Source organism: Sesamum indicum, linkage group LG15 (assembly GCF_000512975.1).
Source record: "Sesamum indicum cultivar Zhongzhi No. 13 linkage group LG15, S_indicum_v1.0, whole genome shotgun sequence".
NCBI lineage: Eukaryota > Viridiplantae > Streptophyta > Magnoliopsida > Lamiales > Pedaliaceae > Sesamum > Sesamum indicum.
Genome location: NC_026159.1, coordinates 9522722 through 9543565, shown reverse-complemented (window position 1 = coordinate 9543565; position 20844 = coordinate 9522722). Strand labels below are relative to the sequence as shown.

General features: G+C 31.0%; 1 protein-coding gene and 1 non-coding gene across 4 annotated transcripts; one reads left to right on the top strand and one right to left on the bottom strand.

Annotated features, from left to right (window-relative positions):
- On the top strand, nt 2523-2595 carry TRNAE-CUC. The gene has a single exon. It is a non-coding gene; the product is annotated as a tRNA-Glu (tRNA).
- On the bottom strand, nt 14495-20542 carry LOC105178305 (pre-mRNA splicing factor SR-like 1). Of its 3 annotated transcripts, XR_002288367.1 has the most exons (6): nt 20392-20542; nt 18979-19300; nt 17064-17144; nt 16000-16051; nt 15583-15654; nt 15336-15476 (listed from the first exon to the last, which is right to left on the bottom strand). XR_002288367.1 is itself a non-coding variant. In XM_011101762.2 (5 exons), exons 2-5 carry the CDS (start codon nt 19267-19269, stop codon nt 14673-14675), a joined length of 1248 nt encoding a protein of 415 aa, XP_011100064.1. In that variant the 5' UTR covers nt 19270-19300; nt 20392-20542; the 3' UTR covers nt 14495-14672. The 3 variants fall into 3 exon arrangements, 2 of the variants coding, with proteins under 2 accessions (XP_011100064.1, XP_020554868.1); XM_011101762.2 differs by lacking the exon at nt 16000-16051 and having other exon boundaries at nt 14495-15476; XM_020699209.1 differs by lacking the exon at nt 20392-20542 and having other exon boundaries at nt 14495-15476; nt 18979-19046.

Genomic DNA, 20844 nt, shown 5'->3' with positions numbered 1-20844 from the left:
TTAAATTATTTTTTCTTTTAAATATCTGGATTGTAAGAAAAAAAAGATAGACTATTATACTATTTGTAATACATTATTAAAAATCAGGAAGAAAATATTCACAAGAAGACCACAAAAAAGCAATACGATGAAAGAAAATTGACAGTCATGAAAAATCATTCGGGCCAATTATTTAAAAGGATGCATTTTGTTGTAGTGGATATTGAAATATAACGATAAAATTCGTATAAATTGTATCAAACATTTATTTACAAAAAAGTATCACAACATACGGAATTGTTGATTAAGCTTGTTTTAGATAATATAAATACCATATTTTAATATCATTTAAAACTAAAATATGAGTTGATGAATTTTGAAATAAAACTATTTTTTTGGAGTGTATTTTGAATTATAGTAATAAAATTTACATTGCATTGTATTACATATTTATTTTAAAAAAATATCAAAATTTAATAAATTATTACTTAAGCTTGTTTTTTAGATAATAAAAATGAAAATATCATATTTCATTATCATATAAAATAAAATAAAAGATATGTTGCATAATAATTTTAATATATAGTGAATTTTGAATATATATTTAATATAATATTAAATATGTACTAAAATATATAAAAATATTTATAAAAAAAAACAAATAATAAAAAAGGTGTGAGGCTCTCGAGCTCGTGAACATAATATAGCTCGAGCTCGAGCTCGAATAGCTCGCAAATTCGCTTGACTCATCTTGCATCCTAATTCCACCTAACCTGACCTACCATTTTAGGACAACAAAACCAATGACTGATATAACCTCAAAAATAAGTGGATAATGTCCTCTTTGCCCCTAATATCTAGATTATTTTCGGAAAGATCGGCCCATCAAATCTTATGTAATACTCTATTGTTTATCTATCGCACATTTTTGTACAACAATTTTAGCCCATCACATCCAAGTTTTAACTACGGGCAAAATTATATTTTTAGTCCTGTAACTTTAGATTGTCAGTATTTTTGGTCCTGTTACTTATTGAATTTATATATTTAGTTATTTTTTGACGAATTTAGTCTTAAACATCTCATATTTGGTCATTTTATGATGAGTTTAGTTCTATCTTGATAATTTTAGTCTCCTTTAAGCTGTAATAAATCTCATTTTTTGTCCTGTAAATATGATTCGTTAGGACTAAAATCGTCAATACAGGTTTAATTTTGCCCAAAAAAAAGGACTAAGTATGGGATGTTCAGGACTAAACTCGTTATAAAAAGAACTAAATGTGTAAATTGAGTAAGTTACCGGATAAAAAAAAACTAATAATTTAAAATTATAGGACTAAAAGTATAATTTTACCTTTAATTATGCATTGATCAATCACACCTTAATCCCATCCTTAAATATAAATGTGGATTAACATACAAGAATTTTCATCTTTCACATATTTCATTGCACTGATCACAAACATGCCAAGTTAGGTTGTTATCCTCGAGAAAATTGCAGTTTTAATCCTGTAATTTAGGGGTGGCAATTTTGATCGCGTACGAATTAATTTTTATAATTTAATTCTGTAATTTTAAAAATTTGACAATTGTGACCCCATTAAACAGGAAGCCCCAATGTTAAAGGTCTTGCGCCTTGCACACTTGCTTTTTTCGATAAAAAAGGACAAAAATTATCATATTTTTAAAATTATAGGACTAAATTGCAAAAATCAAATCATGCAGCACCAAAATTGCCTCCTCCCCGTACTCCTAAATTACAAAATAAAAATTGCAATTTTTCCATTTTCATTCAGCACTGCTCTCGACACACCTTATGCTGGAGGCATGTTAATATCCGGTGCTCAAAAATTATATTTTTATGGCTCTAATTTTTTTTGAATTATGAACTCTATTTATTTATTTTCTCGAAGGAAATAAAAAAATAGGTGATTTTCTAGTAGAAGATAATATTTTTATAATCTACTTGTTCATCACTACCCTTGTCAAACCCCATGCAGGGGCATGTCGATTTACGAAATTTGAAAAAAGATATTTTTAATGCTCTAATTTTGTAATTAAAAGATGTTACTTATAATTTTTTTTTCCTCTATGAGTAAAAATTATTGAATTTTCAAAATAAAAAATTAATTTTTAAAATCTATTTGTTCAGTACTACCTCTCATATAGGAAGCATGTTTATGTACGCTGCTTGAAAATTATATTTTTATGGCTCAAATTTAATAAAGTATGACTTTATCCATTTGTTTCTCCAAAGAGGAGTAAACAGTAGCTGAAATTTTAATATAAAATAATATTTTTATACTACTTGTTTAGCACAACTCTTGTTAGTGGAATTGTTGTTAAAAATTATATTTTTAAGAATCTAATTTTTTAATTATTAACGTTACCCCATCTCTAAATTACAGAATAAAAATTTTAATTTTTCCTATTACCTTAAGTTCTTTTGATTAGTTGGATTCTAAAAAGAATTATATACAAACAGAAAAAGGAAGCTTCTCTATTTATTGGCACTTAAATTTTACGTCGCCAAGGTAAACAAATCCGTTGTAGTCTAGATGGTTAGGATACTCGGCTCTCACCCGAGAGACCCGGGTTCGAGTCCCGGCAACGGAATACTCTATTTTTATGTTTATCGGTAACTCTTATCCTTTTTGATATTTTGATTAATTTCATGTTAATTGGAGTTTATGGCTTCAATTGATAGTTAGCTGAAATGAGAGCAGTCGAGAAATGGAGAAGACAAAGTTCGTTCGGAATCCATTGACCATTGCTGCTCCCCTGTGTTCATATCCAGCACTAGTACGACTATCACTATCCACCGGTTATCCAAACCCAGACTTGGCTAACAGGTGAGTAATGGAATTGCACTCGTAAGGTGGCAAGCTATAAAAGAAAAGGTTGCTAACAAAATGTCTGAAACCGCCGGGCCAACTTCGGAGAGGTCACAGGTATCTCATTGCAATTTGTGGAGGAGGGATGCACACTCACCTTCAATAATAATACATCTCCAACCCCAATGCTGAGCAAGAAGGATGGCTTCCCGAGCGGCCAATACCTCTGTCAATTCGTCTGAGGTTGTTGGGTCCTCGAAAGGGCATTCAGTCGATTTCCGAGGATCTTTGTCTGTTGGATAGAGGAGTGTGTCACCACGCCTGCTTATTCAGTCTGTCTCAATGGACTTAGTTCATTTCCAGCACTAGTAACAGTATCAGTATCCACCGCTAATCTTAACTCCAGCTCCAAATTAGTCAGGTGTTTACCTATACAGTAAAACCTCTATAAATTAATACTCTATTAATTAATAAATTCTCTAAAATAATAAAATCTTCCGGTCCCGACTTGGGCCTTTATAAAAAACCATCAAATTCGATAAGATAATAATTTTTCGAAAAATTTCTTTATAAAGATTAAGTCCTATTAAAACTCTAAATCAATAATTAATAAAGATTACAATTATAAATATTATGGTAATTTGCTAAAATATGAGGTCTGTAATGCTTTACGCATTTGATCATTCATGGATGATTTTGCGATGCCTTTTAGATGAGAATACATGGTTGGTGTTATTAATTATTTTATTTTCATATTGAGATTTATATAGTAGATGTTTCATTCATCATGCATGAATATATTTAATTGACTATAATAGTTATTTAAGTGCAACGAATTAATGTAAACATGTATATTTAAGTAATTCCAATGAATTAATATATGCGTCCATGAATATAATAGTTAATTGTATACAATAAATTGATATTATACATGAATATATTTAATTAGTTACAAAGAATTGATTGATGCATGAATATAATCAATGAAACATATATGAATTCATTTATTTTCAATAATATGTACTAGATTTGCTAAATTTAAAAAGTCTCTCTTTTAATTAATAAAATATTAATTTATCGATACATTAATATCTCTCTAAATTAATACAATTTCATGGTCCCAAGGTTATTAATTTATAGAGGTTTTACTGTATGTATATCGAAACAGAATAAATTCTATGTATACAATAAATTGATATTATACATGAATATATTTAATTAGTTACAAAGAATTGATTGATGCATGAATATAATCAATGAAACATATATGAATTCATTTATTTTCAATAATATGTACTAGATTTGCTAAATTTAAAAAGTCTCTCTTTTAATTAATAAAATATTAATTTATCGATACATTAATATCTCTCTAAATTAATACAATTTCATGGTCCCAAGGTTATTAATTTATAGAGGTTTTACTGTATGTATATCGAAACAGAATAAATTCTATCAAGTATTTATTTTGATGTATCCATATGCTTTTGGTAGAAAAATTACTTTTGAGCCCTTATTTAGAAAAGTTAATAGACAATAAAATATTATTATTATTAGTATTATTTTTGTTGTTGTTGTTATTATTATTATTATTATTATTATTATTATTGTTATTATTATTATTATTATTTATACATATGAACATTATATCGTTTTATTATCTATACTATATATTAAGAGAGAGCATCATTTTGATGTCTTCAATTTTTTATTCTGCTATATTTTAGATATTTTATTTATTTATCAAACTTCCCACAACTTCTTTACTGTCTTTTGATAATTATTGTTTATTTTATTTTCATCCATCTTTCTTTGTCATAATTTCATTGTATTTAATATTTACTTATTATTTTGTTATGTATTTTATTAAATAATACAACTTTTATAGAAACAATTATGTTTTAATAATATTAAAAAATTATGGATACACACAAGGTGTGCCCAACTTACTAACATAATATTACTATACAATATGATTTTCAATCATAAAAATAATAATATGCTCATTACTTTTCAATAATTGTTTCTAAAAGGAAAAGAAGGTGAATTTTACAAAATTTATCACATAACTTATTACCCAAGTGTACATATATAACAAACTACTAATAGATATAAGATAAAATGCATAAAAAAAATTTTTGTCTTAAAAAGTATGTAAAAAATACCCCCTACTTTTAGAATAAGCTAAAAATCCCCTTATATTTCATTTTAGTCAGCAAAAAAATCATATTCTGTTAGCAACTAATGGAGAGTGGAGGAGACGTGCGTCTGCTGCGTTTGGTAGTCATTTTTTGCGGTTTAGGTTCATATTTAATGAAACTTTGGACTAAAATACCCCTCTATTGTGTTTTTCTTTTGCCGTTTTTCACCCTAAAAATAAGTATTAAATTTTGTCATATTAAATTTAGATTGAAATATTAAATTATATTTAATTTATTTGATATTAAATATTAAATTAAATTATATTTAAATTAAAATAATTTTATAATTGATAATTATTAAATATATTTTTAATTAACTAAAACATATTTTAATTAACATAATTAAAATTAATTATAAAAAAAAACTGCGATTTCGCCCCTTTTTCGCCGGAAACTTAGAAACAAGTTTCTGGCGCCGTCTGAACGAATTTCTGACGGTCAATGATATCATTCGAATCATCTCTTCAAGATGAACATTTTCATACCTTTAATTTGAATTTCGTCAATCAGAGAGAGTGGGCTCAAGTCACGACCGTCGATTCGTCTCCATCATGTCGAATCTCGATCTCAGACTACCACCATCAAACTCATCTCTTCAAGATGATTCTAACAAGATTGACCTCACTCAATTTGTTAGAGAATTTACAGAGATATGAGGATTTTAACAAAATTGCGCCTCCGACGATGAGATGGGGGGAACTTGGGGGTAAGGGAGGGGTCGGGTGGGGTAGTTAGTTTTTTTTTTAATATATAATAATAATATATTTTTAAAATTTTAAATTATTTATATATAATATAAGTCAAATAATTTGTTAAATCTAAACCTTTTATTTTTTTAAAATCTAACAGTTGAGATTAATTGATTAGATCTAACAATCAATATTTGATAAAAAAAAAAGATCCCACGGTCATTAAAATAAGAAATAATATATATTAAGTAAGGGTCTAACGGTCATGTTTTAAAAAATTAATACCGTTAGTTGAATTTAACGGAGAGGGGGCGGTTAAGCTAAGTTTTACAAAATAAATGGGAGCTTTTAACCTATTCTTATAACAGGCGGGTGTTTTTTGCATACTTTTTAAAACACAGAAGGTTTTTATGCATTTTGTCCTTAGATATAAATAGGATAAAATGCAAACACGCCCAATATTTGAAGTCATTTGTACTTTGCCCCTCAACCTTTTTCTTTTACATCTCACCTCCCACATTTCAGAATTACTGCACAATTCTTTCTTTATATATTTTCAAGCGAGTAAATGGGTAAATTCTGGCGTGGTGAAATGCACGCATCCAATGCAGCTTAAGTGAAAATCAGCTCAAACGTTGAGGGGGTGTCGACATTTTACTCATAAATATAACAAAAATCTATCAAAATCTTATTTTCAATAAAAGATAATATTATAAGATATCGAGCATAATTAGTTAAGTTTTGCTCTAAATAATATAATATAGGTGATAGGTATGGCCCAAGAAAAAATGCCAAGACCAAGCCAGGCCCGACGGCCTAGGAAAAAGTTAGATTGTCCAAAGACGTTGGGTTTAGCCCAAGCAGGAAACATACTATAGGATTCAATCTAAGAGGAAGGCCTTATAAGTTCAATCCAAGATGGAGCCCCCAACACCAGAGCCTGTCCAAGAAGGAAGCCTGCTCCATCAATATCGGACCAGGAAAGAGGTCCAGCCCAAGGGAAGGAAGGTACTCTCAAGGAATTAGACTCTTCAGCCTAAGAGGACTCCCCACCAGTTAGGAGTCTTTACCAAGGAGGAATCCTTCCTCATCCAAAGACTTGTTGCTCAAGGAGCGGATAAGGTGCAACCTTATCCCCTAAAATCCCGCTTTCCTTGCCAGTCACGTAGCTCCCCCTAGAACTCCTACTATAGAGGGACTCCTCCTTTATAAATATGAGAGGGACCCCCCAACAGACTACCCCTTCCACGTTCGAGAACCTTTCTTGCTGCTACTCTGTCTTTCTAATTTGTGCTATTTCATATGGAATTCTTATTTTCTTCATAATTTCTCGTCATAATTTATTTCTATATTAATTTATTCTTAAATTTGGAACTAACTTAAGTATTGGAGTGCTAACGTGTTGTTTTGCAGGTCCCCTTTCTCAAGTGTTTTCGCCCAATTAGCCCAAACTCAACATCAAAATCCAAAGACTTTGGACCCATGCTTAAAACGCACGCATCAATAGGGTAAATTATAACTACCTTCCTTGAGGTTTGGCATAATTACGAATATCCCCTTATTGTTTGAAAAATTATAAATACCCCCCTCAAATTAAAAATAATTATTTATCCCCTAAAAGTGAGTTAATATTACTATTTTACCCTTATTGAAATGTTTAAAATAATAAAAAAATATTTGAAAAAATATAAAATAAATACTCCAAAGGGAATATTAATTCAAATATATATTTTAAAAAATTATATAATATATATAAAATTATAAATTATAATCTAAAAGGATATTTTTCCCAGTTCACCACCACATTTATATGAAAACCTAACGGAGTGGGTTTGTTATTAGACGAACGTTAAAATTAAGAAAATATTTACAATTTTTTAAATATCAAGAAGGTATTTATAATTATGATAAATGTCAGAAAATATAATTACAATTTACCCAATAATATATTGTCCCGTATTGCTAACTTTAATGTCATTGAATGCCACTAAATCATAAGAAAATAACTCCTAGTCATTAATACAAAAGTAATGTAATGCTTGAAATTAAAATTTAAAAGTGTACTGAGAAATTCAATATGTAAAGTTATCACTACTAAAAAGGAATTAAATAAATCCCCTGCTATTTACGAAAGTAATTTATATTATTAAGTATAAAAAATATATATATATTAAATCATTTTCTTCATTTGTCGAGACTTTACAATATCAACATCAATATCAAAGGAGGACAGCGAACAATGAAAAACATGGTATTAGACAAAACTTTAATGATTAAATATTAGTTGCATAACGATCGATAGTGGCAATTTTAGTAATTAAATTAGTTAATTTCTGTGTAAGAGAGACAAGGATTTGTGAAAGAAAATTTGGACAGAATTTAGAGAGAAATAATTAATTTAAAAATTTAAATGGTTTAACACACAGAACGATCTATTTAGCAACGATTTCAAAATTAAGTATGCATTTTTCTGGTATTATTTATACATGGCAAAAAATATGAATAAGAAATATGATTCAGTCAAATCCCTTCAGATTGAATAAACAAAAGACAAAGTTAATAAAAGGGAAGATATTATTACTAAGTTAGGAACCATAAAAAAAAAATAATTTCTAAAGTATAGTATATATTACAAATTATAATATATATATATATATTATATATATAAAGAATTCAATAAGCCGATAAATGTCATTTAATAAGTCAAGGAATGAATTCTAGAAAATTTATATATATGGAAATTTGTATGCACCAATGATAGATTTTGATATAGTAATTACAAAAAAAAAATCATATTTTTAGAAAATTAGAATTGAATCAAAATTACACACCTTGGTCAAATGACTCCCTTTTTGAATATATATAACTAGCCTGTACCTCGTGCTATACACTATTTTTATTTAATTATAATTAAAATTGTATCTTACAAAATTTATAAATTATGTGAAAGTTGGTTAAGATTTTCTTTGATGAGATCAATAATATAGAATTAATTTTTCTCCAAATCACTATAACAAAAAGGAGGGATTTTGCACGGATAAAACAATCGTTTCAAAGCCCATTCCATATCGGAACGGATTGTGAAAAAAATTAGGAAAGGAACTTGGTAAATGACGTCATGATATTCATTTTTTATGGGTTATAATTTTAGAACGGCCAAATTGTTCCAATATGTATTGCAACAAAACAGTTACAAAGGCTGTTGCAAAGGCCGTTCCAACATAATAATGGTAAATGGTTGAAACTCTGTTTGGAACGTATTATTAGAATTAGGAACGGTTTTGCAACGATCATTCCTATATACGTGACAATGGATGTCCATGATAGTTAATAAATGTAACCCAAAATGAGGTACAATTTAAAATGGTTTGAGTACTCACATAAGCAATTATGTGAAAAATCCATCCTAATTATGAGTTTTACGTAAGATGGAATGTGTTTCAAATACTGTCCCAAAATTCGGTACAAGTTGGAACAGTTTTGTTGTTTTATTATATTGTATTACTAAAACCGTTCCAGATAAAGTACAACGGCTATAATTCAACAGTCAAAAAAGTCGTTTCTAAATCCGTCTCAATGACTGTCTCAAAAATATAAAATAACGGCTAAAAATGTGTTCTAGTACTCCTTCCAAAGACAGTTTCAATTTTTTCTATATTTCCTCTCTTTCAATTTTTAATCTCACTATCTTCTTTCATTTTTCTTATTTTCTCTCTATTTCCTCAATCTCTCTCCAATATTTTTGATCTCTCACTATCCCACTAATATTTTTATACTCTTGTTCGCCAACCTCTCTCGAATCTTCATTGATAAATGAAGTTATTTTGATCAGGTAACAACTTTAATTTTTTATTTGTCAATTGATTATATTTGTTGTAGTTTTTCAATTAAATTTAATGTTATAATATATATATATATATAGATATATGTATGTGTGTGGGCTCATCATCTTGTTACGACAGTTGAGGAGATGGTGTGTGTCAAAAGCTCATCATATATAGACATGGATTGTGACTTCTATGGGATTCTCGAAAAGATAATTCAGTTAGATTACCCATTTATTCCAAACATGTAAATCGTGCTGTTTAAATGCCGTTAGGTCAATCCCAAGGTATGATGGTACATTCTCGTTATCACCTCGTTGATGTAAACTTCAAGAAAGTATACCAAAAGAACAAAAAATTCATCCTGGCACAACAAGCTGTACAAGTCTATACACGGAGTACACTAGTATGAAGAGAGACAAAGTGGATTGGATGACTGTCTGCAAAGCAAAAGCCAGAAGAGTCATTAATGATTCTCGATGGATTGAAGTTGTGTTTCAAGAGGATGAGACAATACTTACTCCACAAGTTGCGACAAACAACATAATTATAACCTACATGACCCAAATGGTATACAATTAGTTATTAAGCTTTCTGTTGCTAAACAACAAGGAGCAGATATATCCCGATCGAGGAATTGTAAAATTGATGACGAATCTGATGAAGATAGCTTTGACGAGGATTACGAGACTGAAGAAGACAATAATTATGATTAACAGTTCAACGTTTATATAATCAAACATAAGTAAATAATCATTGCATAAATTAATGCTTAATTATATATTTTTGTAAAAATATTTGTTCTACTTGGAAACGGTCGTAAATAGAAAAGACCATGCCGAAACCGTTCCTACTAGGAACGATCACAACTAAAAATCGTTCCTAAGCATGTCCATTCCTTAATACTCGTGAAAAATATTAATTTTCAAATAAGAACAGTAAAAAAAAAATAATTTATTTTAACCATTCCAAAATTTGTTCCGAAAAAATTAATTTCGCGCTAAATGAAAAGTTGGCGGAAAATCAAATATAGAAATGGTTTTTAAATATTTGACCTTTGGAACTAATAAGTGATTGATGTGCATAAAAATAGGTTGGCCTAAATAGGCCTAAACGATAAAAAATAAAGAAAGAAACAAGAGGCCTGTAACATCCTAGGAGGCCCAAGTCATGAGAGGCCCAAAAACACTTGATAGGTGGTCTTGGCAGGCACCCCCCAGAAAACGGACAGGCGGGCTGCTTTGGCAGGTGACTCCTAGAAAGTAGACAGGTGGGCGGTCATTGTGGGTACCCCCTGAAAACAGATTGGAAAAGGGAGAAGACTAAAAGGTATCCCCCTACTCGCACCATGATCAAAGCCCGATAAATATTCAGCCTAAAAGACCCACACACATGGCACCCCACTCTCCTATGTGGCATCTCGTCAATAGCCACATTGGACCACATCAGCCCTAGGAAGACCCCTCCTAGTAGTGAGAATCCTCACAAACGAGGAAGGTGGCCCCAAAGCCCTGGACTCCTTGGCTGCTTGGACTCCCTAGCGGTTAGGAGCCTTGCTGATGAAGAGTCCCCCCAAACTCAAAGATAGAATTCAAAAGCACTTCTAACAGAAGATAAGATCAAATTATGATTTATCCAAAAGGCATTCATCCACTTTTCCTGTAAATGGAGGAAACGTTCATAGTCCAATCGAAAGAGGGCACCTCCTTATAAATACATGTTTACTCTTCCATGCTCAAGGCACTTCCAAACACCTTCATGAGACCCTCTAACGTCTCTCATATATCTTGTACTCTCTAAATCATCTCTCTCACTCTCTAAACACTTTTTAAATACCCTTTAAAGATTCTCTAATTACTCTACAAGCACATTATCAGTGTTCTTGCATTTTTTACCGATTTTATTTCATCATATCTCAATTTCAATTACATTTATCTATTTTTTGGCTTTATTCCATCTCAAATTCAATACTAACTTGGGTGTCGGACTGCTAACGTCTTTTTTTTAAGGTCTCCCCTTTAGGATTTGCATTCGCTTCGATCCAATTTTTGAGCATAGCCCATATCAATTGGACCATACCTTTTCTGAACGCATGAGTGATCATTGAAAGAAAATACAAATCTTGGAGCATCCTCAATCCACAAATTGACACAGCATTAGCATATATTTATACAAACTTGTTTAGATTCATATCAGTCCATCGCAATTTTAATCCATATTGATAGATTTCTAGTCCATAACTATTAAAACTGTAGCCAATAGTCATTTTATTTTCCTAGTAGATGTAGGAATATTTTTAAACCAACATCTACAATAGTAAACTACATATAATTAGTCCCGAGTTTTTTTTATCACCTATTTTATAGTATCTATCCTATCAGCAGAATACTCATACTCAAAGTAAACGCCACCGTAATAATCATTAGGAAAAAAATGCAATTTACTCTCTTGTGATATAAAAAATGGGAGAAAAACCTATTAAAAATAATAAATTATCCCCTTTGTTTTGGAAAATAAAATAAATTAAATCTCTACTTAAAAATTGTTGATATGGAAGTAATTTATTTTATTTTTCAAAATATTAAAAATAATTAAAAATAAATTTCATAGAAATTTTTATTCATTTCACACATCACATCACAGTTTGTTCAATGCATTCAACCCTAATTAGTCTTGACTATTGAGTTTTCCGTTATATTTATCAAATATCAATTTTTCAAGACAATCTCACCCACCTCAAATAAAATAAAATAAAATAAATACATTGACTGAGAAAGAACCCAAGAAAAAGAAAATAGTATTGCATTTTTTACATATTCCGAAAATTGCAATCTACCTATATGTATTATAAAAATAGATAAATAATCCTCTTCAATAAAAAAAAAAAAAAAAATCAATTTACCTCCTTTTAGTGAATGGCGTTGCATGCACTTTGCCTACGATTCGATTTATTTTTCAGGTGTAAAATAATTTTTATGTCCTTGATTATAAATCATTGAATCTTATTTTTATATTATACTAGCATGAACCCTATGCTATACATAAAAATTTATAGATTTTTATAATATTTTCAAAAATTATAAATTACATAATGGTATGTTATATTTTAATAATCGTTTTACTATATACAATAGTGCAAACTTATTTATACAAAATTCAATATTTAATTATTTACTAAATTTATTTCTGAAATATTTTGGAATAATAATAGAATATTATCATATTTTTACACGTTGAGAAACTAAAATTATTTTATAAGTTTTAAATGCTATATATATTCTTATTCAATTAATAAAATACATTACGTAAAAGATATTATCCTATTATCCTGATATAATTTTTTTGAAAAAAATATAATTTGTAATAAATGATCAAATAAAATTTTGAAAGTAAGAATAAGAAAAGCATTAAGAATTTTCAATCCTAATCATTATTTTCCACTTCTTCTTTTAGTCATTACTTTTGGCTTGATACTAAACTTGTTAATTGCCAACAATGTTATTTTATTCTTTTGTTAGTTTCATTTGCTTTTGATGGACCAAAAATTAAAAATAAACAATTTACTCATAAATTTTGGGGTAAAATGTAGTTTGTTCCCCTTAATTATTCGTCATGCGACATTTACTCCCTTAAACTAATAAACGTAATACTTAACCCACAATTAATTGTTTAGATAATATTGCACTTATACTGTATACATATAGTTCGAGGAATTTTTTTTAGCAATTTTTTGCATTTTAAGTTTAATTAAAATATTTTTAATTGAAAAATATATTTTTTATTTATAACAAAGTAAAATATAGTTAGTGAGTTCAATAGTAAGTAATGAATGAGTATAATAAATACAAAAAAATATTTCATGAAAAGATTTTATTAATTTGGTAATAAAATTAAGTTATTAACTACTTATTTTTTTTAGATAAAAGTGAGTAATTACATATCAATTTTTTAACATAGTTTTTTAAAAAAACATATGATAAAATATATTTATTCATTTTTTTTCTAAAAATATTTAACTTTTGGTTAAGCATATATATTTGTCGATTTCTTTTAAAAAAAACATGCATAAGCTGTTGGTTATATTTATAATGTATCTACTATATATATATATATATTAATTTATACTCAACTTTTAATTTAAATTCTTAACTTATTAAAAAAAATAATTAAAAATAATTTGACGATGATTTAATATGCAAAGTACTAAAATATATTGAGAATAATATAATTATTCAAGGCATGACGGGCATTTTTGTCCAATCGAGGGGGTAAGTATTATATTTATTAATTCAAAGGGATAAATGTTACGTCTAGTATAGTTTAGGGAAGTAAAGTATATTTTAATATGTATACATACTCTCACACAAAAATTGATTTTTGGGACGCCATCAAACATAATAATTGTAAATACATTATATAAAGATACTCTTATAAAAATTATAATTCCTTATATTGTACCTTTTGTAATCAAGTTTCTAAAAAAGACAATTAGTCTCACTATTTTATTTCCTTCATGAACAGGGAAACTAAATCGTCTTCAAAACACAAGATTCATTAAAATTGCATTGAGATGGGAGGATTTGAAATTATGAATTTTAGATTCTTAATAATAAATTAATTAAATTTGATTTGATAATTCTAAATTTAAAGGATTCCAAATCATTCAATTCTAGTTTTAAATTATATTTTGTCTAATATTGATAAATTTCATTTTTTTTAAAATAGAGTCCTTTGCTATCTTTTTTTCAAATCTTTTCCTCAAACCCAAATCCATCGAGCCAAATGCACCTAAGGGTATTGCATAAAAGAATCTTAATAATTGTAATTATTAATAAGCCATATAATAATCATTATATTAGTTCTTAACAAATAATTATTGTTAATTATATTTTTCAGGAAAAAATTCAAAGTCTGTATCATGTTTATAATTATCTCTTTTAAAGGTTAACAAAAAAATAAGATAAATGTCAATTGTACCTTACTAGTCGCACATAAACGGAATGACTGGAAAAGAGGATGATACAAACATAGATTGTTACCATTAACACTCATTTTTTCGAATGTCGTCTGCGTTCCAACATATAAAAAGTGCCCATCTAAATGATGGAGAAGTGAAGTCGACGGAGCAGAAACACATATTACTCCCTCCTACCTCCACGTAGAACCGCCGAGTCTGATCACCTCCTCAGTACCGCTAGGCCTGTTAGGACCCTTGTCCTTGCCAGCATCCTCCTTTTGATTGCTCAAGTCGCCATACAGATCTTTAAGCTTGGCAAGATTACTAGATGCAGATGTCCTCTCCTTGCTGTCTTGTCCGGAGGGACTAGGACGATGCTGGTCGTGTCCGTAAATGCTCCGGCTCCTGCTCTTGCTATGGTGGGAGCTACCTTCTCTATAATAGTGTTCATCATGGTCGCTTCCATGGCTATCATAATACCTCCTACAGCTATCTCCGGACCGCCTATCATAATCATACCTCCTATCTCTACCCCGTTCTCTCCCCCTTTCTCTTACTGACTCTCTGTCTCTGCCCATCTCCCGTTCCCTGTCTCGATCTCGGTCACGATCATGAGAGCGATCTCTTTTCCTGCCTCTGTCCATTTCCCTGTCTCTATCCCTGTCTGCGTATTCTCGATCAGACACATCCCGGCTCTGGCTCCGGCGACGATTTGAAGACCGTCTTGAATCATCATCTCTGTCATAAGATGGAGTACTGGTACGACGAACTGGAGATGAATCCCTAGTTGATGCACGATGAGGAGCACGCTGACCAAAAGAGACAGAGAGGGCAGCTTTGACAGAAGGTGGCCTCCTGGAAGTCTCCTCAGATCCACGGGTGGACTCACCAGTAACTCCACAGTGTTTTGTAGGCAATTTCATATTTTCAAGATTGGCTACAATTGTTCGCATAACAGGAACAGGGATACGGGGGAAAAGTGTGTCGAAGTAATACTGCATGCACAAACAAATTTGAGAAACTTGTTTAAAGGCTCATTTGGTGCAAAACCAACGAAAATTGGACAAAGTCCCAACATTAGAATCCGTATATGACGCAAACCTGTCCAAGAAGCAAATCCCGAATATACACGCCCATTGTGGTCATTCGGCCATCAGAACCAGGAGAGAATTCCTGAAACAGAATTGTCACAAATATAGGCTTTGTCTGATAGTAATGCTCAACTCTGTGAAGATGGATGTAAGGAAAGCATGTTCGACAATATAATTAACACAAGGCTATGTAGTACAACTCCTGACAATTCTACACCACTATCTGACCAAGGAATTTTGTGGGAAAAAATTCTATAAGTAATATCATTGCATCAATTGTTCAAAACCAAGTCTCAACCAAAATGGATTAAATGGTTTTAAAGAAAGAGAACTAGAACATCGAGAACTCCAGGCTTTCAGTGCTGTATCCAGAAATATAACAGGATCTTTTTCAAAAATCATGGTTATTCACATGAAAGCAGTTCACCTGCACAGGACTCATGCTGATGCACCACCAGGAATTGTAAAATCCTTCCATCCTGGGCAATCGGGTATTAGAAACACAGTACAGAAGATTCCGGAATCATATACAAGAGCTCTATCACACACCCACAGAGAAAGATCACAAGCTCATAGCAGGCAGTGCAAGATAACATGATAACTGAAAATGATGCTGAAACTACCATCATGTACAAATAAATGCTGAAGCAAGTCAAGAAAAGACATGCATAGTAGATGGGATACCTCATAGTTATAAAAGGCGCGCCATGTGGCATGGCGCAAGCCTAGCGCCACTTTTATAAGATGGCACTGGGCTTGCTCCTGGCGCAGAATGGCGTGCTTCTCTATGGCGCCATGGTCTATAAAGGCTGGGTTTCGCCCAGTTTAAATGAGGCTAGGCTTGCTCAAGCCCAGTCTTTCAACTTATTCTTTTTATAAAAAAAAAGTAAAACAAAAAGGGAAGAGAAAATCCCTGGCTAGTTGTTTTGCATATTTTTTTACGGTATAATGGTTAACATAATTTCTAGTGTTTATATTTAATTGTTTGGTAATATTGATGTTAAAAGATATTATGTATGAATATATAATTTCTTTATGCAAAGCGCCATGACTCCAGGACACTTTTGCGCCATGATGCACCATGCGCCTTTAACAACTACGGGTTACATCAAGCTAGGGACTTTTATTGACTTCAAAATCAATAAAACAAGCATAGTGCAGTTCCCTGATCTTGGACATGCATGTATTGAAAACCAATAAAAATGAATCAGAAAGAGATGCAGGGATTTTGTGAGCCATTTTAATCTCCTTAGATAAGAAGTTCATGAATGTAATGCTACAACCATATTACTAGTTTCCATACCAAAAACCACACTAAAACTAATCCAGTCATCTCATTTGACTTCGTTCTTACTGCTTGTTTGTCCATTCTGCAGCCTGTTTCATGCAATCTCCAAATTGCATTATATCAAAATCACGACTTTATATAACATGAATCAGTCTAAACAAGGTTTGAACAGAGAGGCTGTGGCCAAAGAAACTTTTTCTTACCTCATCATCTTTTAGGTATGGTTCATACCAACTCCATAATGTCTTTGGATCAGCAATATACCTCAAGTAAAGAAATCCAATCTGCAAAAGCAAATATAGTAGTCATTCTGTACCAAAAGCTAGGAACAGAACTAACAAAACTGACTGTACAGTAACAGAATACGGAACAAATTGCGTTCGCATGCAATTAATTCCTAGATTCTACCAACAACTGAGAAAGCAAGTAGAAATGAGCTAAGACATAAGCATGGTAAATTGTCACACGACACAGTGGCAGCACAGAAAAACAAAGCTAAGAGGTTGAACATCACCTAAAAAGTTCATAGCTAGAAGGATCCACTAATTCCGACTACTTCAAGAAGCCAATTAATAAAAACTGTGGTCGCCTGGCCAAGAAACTCAAATCAACTATATAACAAAATTTCCTTGCTCGAGTATCTTTAATGCCTTCTATGTACTATTAACAACTTTGAAGTTCAACATTCTGCTCACAGCAAATCACAAAGGTGGTCATGCACTAATTAATATTTAATTTAACATCATTCATATATATTTTAATGAGTGAGGTCAAGTTGGTATATGTGATATGTCTAGGTAATTTGCATGAATAATTATGGGTACAAGGGAACAGTACTTTCTGATTCTTGGCAACTAATCCACACCAACCTAATGCTTCTCTTGCAGTTGATTGTCTATGAATATTGTCTACCAACCAGTCCAGCCTTGGCCATCATAAATCGTACAAGGTGGTCTGTCCCGAAGGATCTTGTGGATAACGTACCAGATGTTAAGATTTTAATATTATCATTTATCTTAAACCATCTATCGCATTTCTCTGCTGCTTTACTATTTTTCCACTTAATGTAACATTATAGTCTAGGTTAATCCAGCTTTTACTATCATGGTAGCTGCTTTGGTTCAATAAGTGTCAACTACTCTTCTCCAAGAATAAGTGTGCCCCTAGCACTTTGGCTTCCTTGAGAGCCTTTCAGGAGCTTGCTTGAGTCGCCACTTGCAATATCGAATACAACAGTATTTTAATATGGTAGGAACTATAGTTCACCTAGTTTTTTTTTTTGCTCTCACCTCTCTACAGCGACAGCGTCAAGTTTTAAATGATGGCTTATGCAGTTTCATTACTCCCTTTGCCCCAAATTCATATGAGAGATCCAGTTCCTTCTTGAGACATCACTGTTAAGATATATGTTAGCATTATTTGTGCATATCCTCTTCTATCTCTTATTTGTGCCCCAAATTATTTATGTTAATTGGTAGCTATCTCTAAAATCCCATCCTATATATATTGAGGTTGGGACATTCAATAAAATACACGAAATATTTCTTCTCAATCACAAATAAGAATCTATCTCCTAAGACGGAACCTTTTCCCAAAACATTCTCAATTAAAGTAATGTAATAACGCAATATTACCAACTCTGCCACTTCTTTTGAGGGCAACAACATAAAGTAAACTAGAATTAATCTTTTCAACCCTCAAATAAAACCTCGTGCAGAGTTGGATGTGCGTAGGAAATAGGAAGGGGAGCCAGTATATCATAGTGAAGTGCATTCCTTAAGTTTGTTGCTAGAATCATGTCTCTCCTGGAAGCTTCTAAAAATTGATTTTCTATATGATATGCTCTACAAGAGAAGTTAGAATTAGAATATCAAATCTTCTTAAACTACTAAATAAACAAGTACTCGTACTTCAGCGCTTAAAGCTCTAGAAAGAAAAAGAGTGCAAAACAGAAACACTAGCACAATGCGTATTTTGACAAGATCAACAACGTTATAGTCCTTTGATGACAAGAATTTTCAATAAATAGTACAAGGTCAAGAAAACTCAATACTTTTAGAAATCATTGGAACTGCCACAGGTAATGAGTATATAACATCATGCCAAGACTATACTTACCGCTCTTATGTAAGGAGAATCTGGGTGCTTCAACAGTCCATGCATTTGTTTGACAGTGAGTTTCATGGTGAAGAATTTGTAAAGAAGGCAAAATGCAGTTGATGGCCCCCGACAGTTGCCTGTCATCCATGGCTCTACGTGTGTGACGGTAACATAAATCTCATCAATCACTTCATGATATGTCTTCAATCTCAAAAGGTCACGGAAGTAATCAGAAGAAAGTATATTCATGCACAGGACCTTCTCCAGCAATTGATCAATTGGCCTCCCAGATGACTTTATCTCAGCCATCGTGGATCATCCAGTGTCTGAACCTCCTCGTCTAAAATGTCCAAATGAAATATTTACCATCAAATCCCTATTATACAACCCCTCGATCTGACATATTATATGGCTACAAAAAGTTTATAATAAAAGAAGAAAACCAATTAAGAACGACAAAGGTAAACAAAAACCATCATTGTATCCAGATTCAAACTAAAAGGCATCAAAACTTCTCATTTCTGGTGACATAAACTCAATTTCTGCAGAACATCAAAACACATCTGAAACATAATATAATAAGAGCTAGAAAGGCCGGCTAAAAAAATTCCACCAGTGATTTAACTCTATTTTCATTTGCAAACCAAAAAACCACCATTTAAGTACTGATACTAAACATAACTGTGAAGGAAAAAAAATCTGAAACTTAAAAGACATTGCTCAAGAGCAAATTACAGCATTGTTCCTACATCCAAGAAAGGAAATCTTAATTAAGAATAATTCAAGGAAAAGTTCCAAACATGTCACGAGTATAGTTTTCAGTGAGCAGAGGTCGTTGTCAACGAATAAAAGAAATGCATTTAGAGATGGTTGTGAGCAATATAGATACGGTATTGCTCGATTTTGGGTGTCAACTGCATAGTTGTTTAAGAATCAGTTAAGCATTCTCCTACCATGAATTCTATGTTTCGTATCTTTACATCTCCTTGATTCTGCTGTACATAAAAAGAATAGAAATTATCTCAAAAGTTTAGGTCTGGATGGTGAACCATACAACCGTCGATTATCTATCTCAACCTTCCACTCTTAATTCTCCCTCTTACTTCTCAATCCTCTCCAAATCATCGCGCTTTCTATAATTCACTCTGAAATTTATGGGAGAGCTTATCATCCAGCTTGAATCATAACAACACATAAAAATATTCAAGATTAATCAAAGCCCAGATCTCTAAATCGAAGAGTTTGATAATAATTTTCTCGAGTACTACCATAAATTCAACTACAGAAACAAAGTTAGCCCAAACGAAAAATTAACGAAAATCGCAATAAAGCAATTGGTTCCAAACTACACAAAATGCTCGATTAATCATACAAATACCCACAACGAATTACTCGCAACGAAAACGAAAAATCTTCTGAACATTTGCTTACCTTGAATCGACGAATAGGTGAAAAAAAGAAGACTAAAGGAGACACGATAATATGTAAATGTTTTCAGATAAAATTGAATAATTTTGAAAAGGAAAATTTGTAGAGAGAGAGAGAGAGAGAGAGAGAGGGAGAAAGGAAATTAAAATTAAATAAAAATAAGTAATGAACTGTAATAAAATGGACATTTAGAGGGTGAAATAATAACGAAAGAGAGAGAGAGAGAGTGACATTGTCGTACTAATTTTTGATATGATATTTATACATCAAATTAGATAATTTCTACTAACATAATAAATAAAGTCTGTCTACATTTATAAATGACAGATAATCATACAATTCTCAATTAACCATTCAAAAATCAATCTAATCGAAACTTCAAAAAAAAAAAAAAAAATTGGTATTCGGTAATTTTTTTTTAAAGGATAAATGATATAAAATTTTCCTGTATTTTCA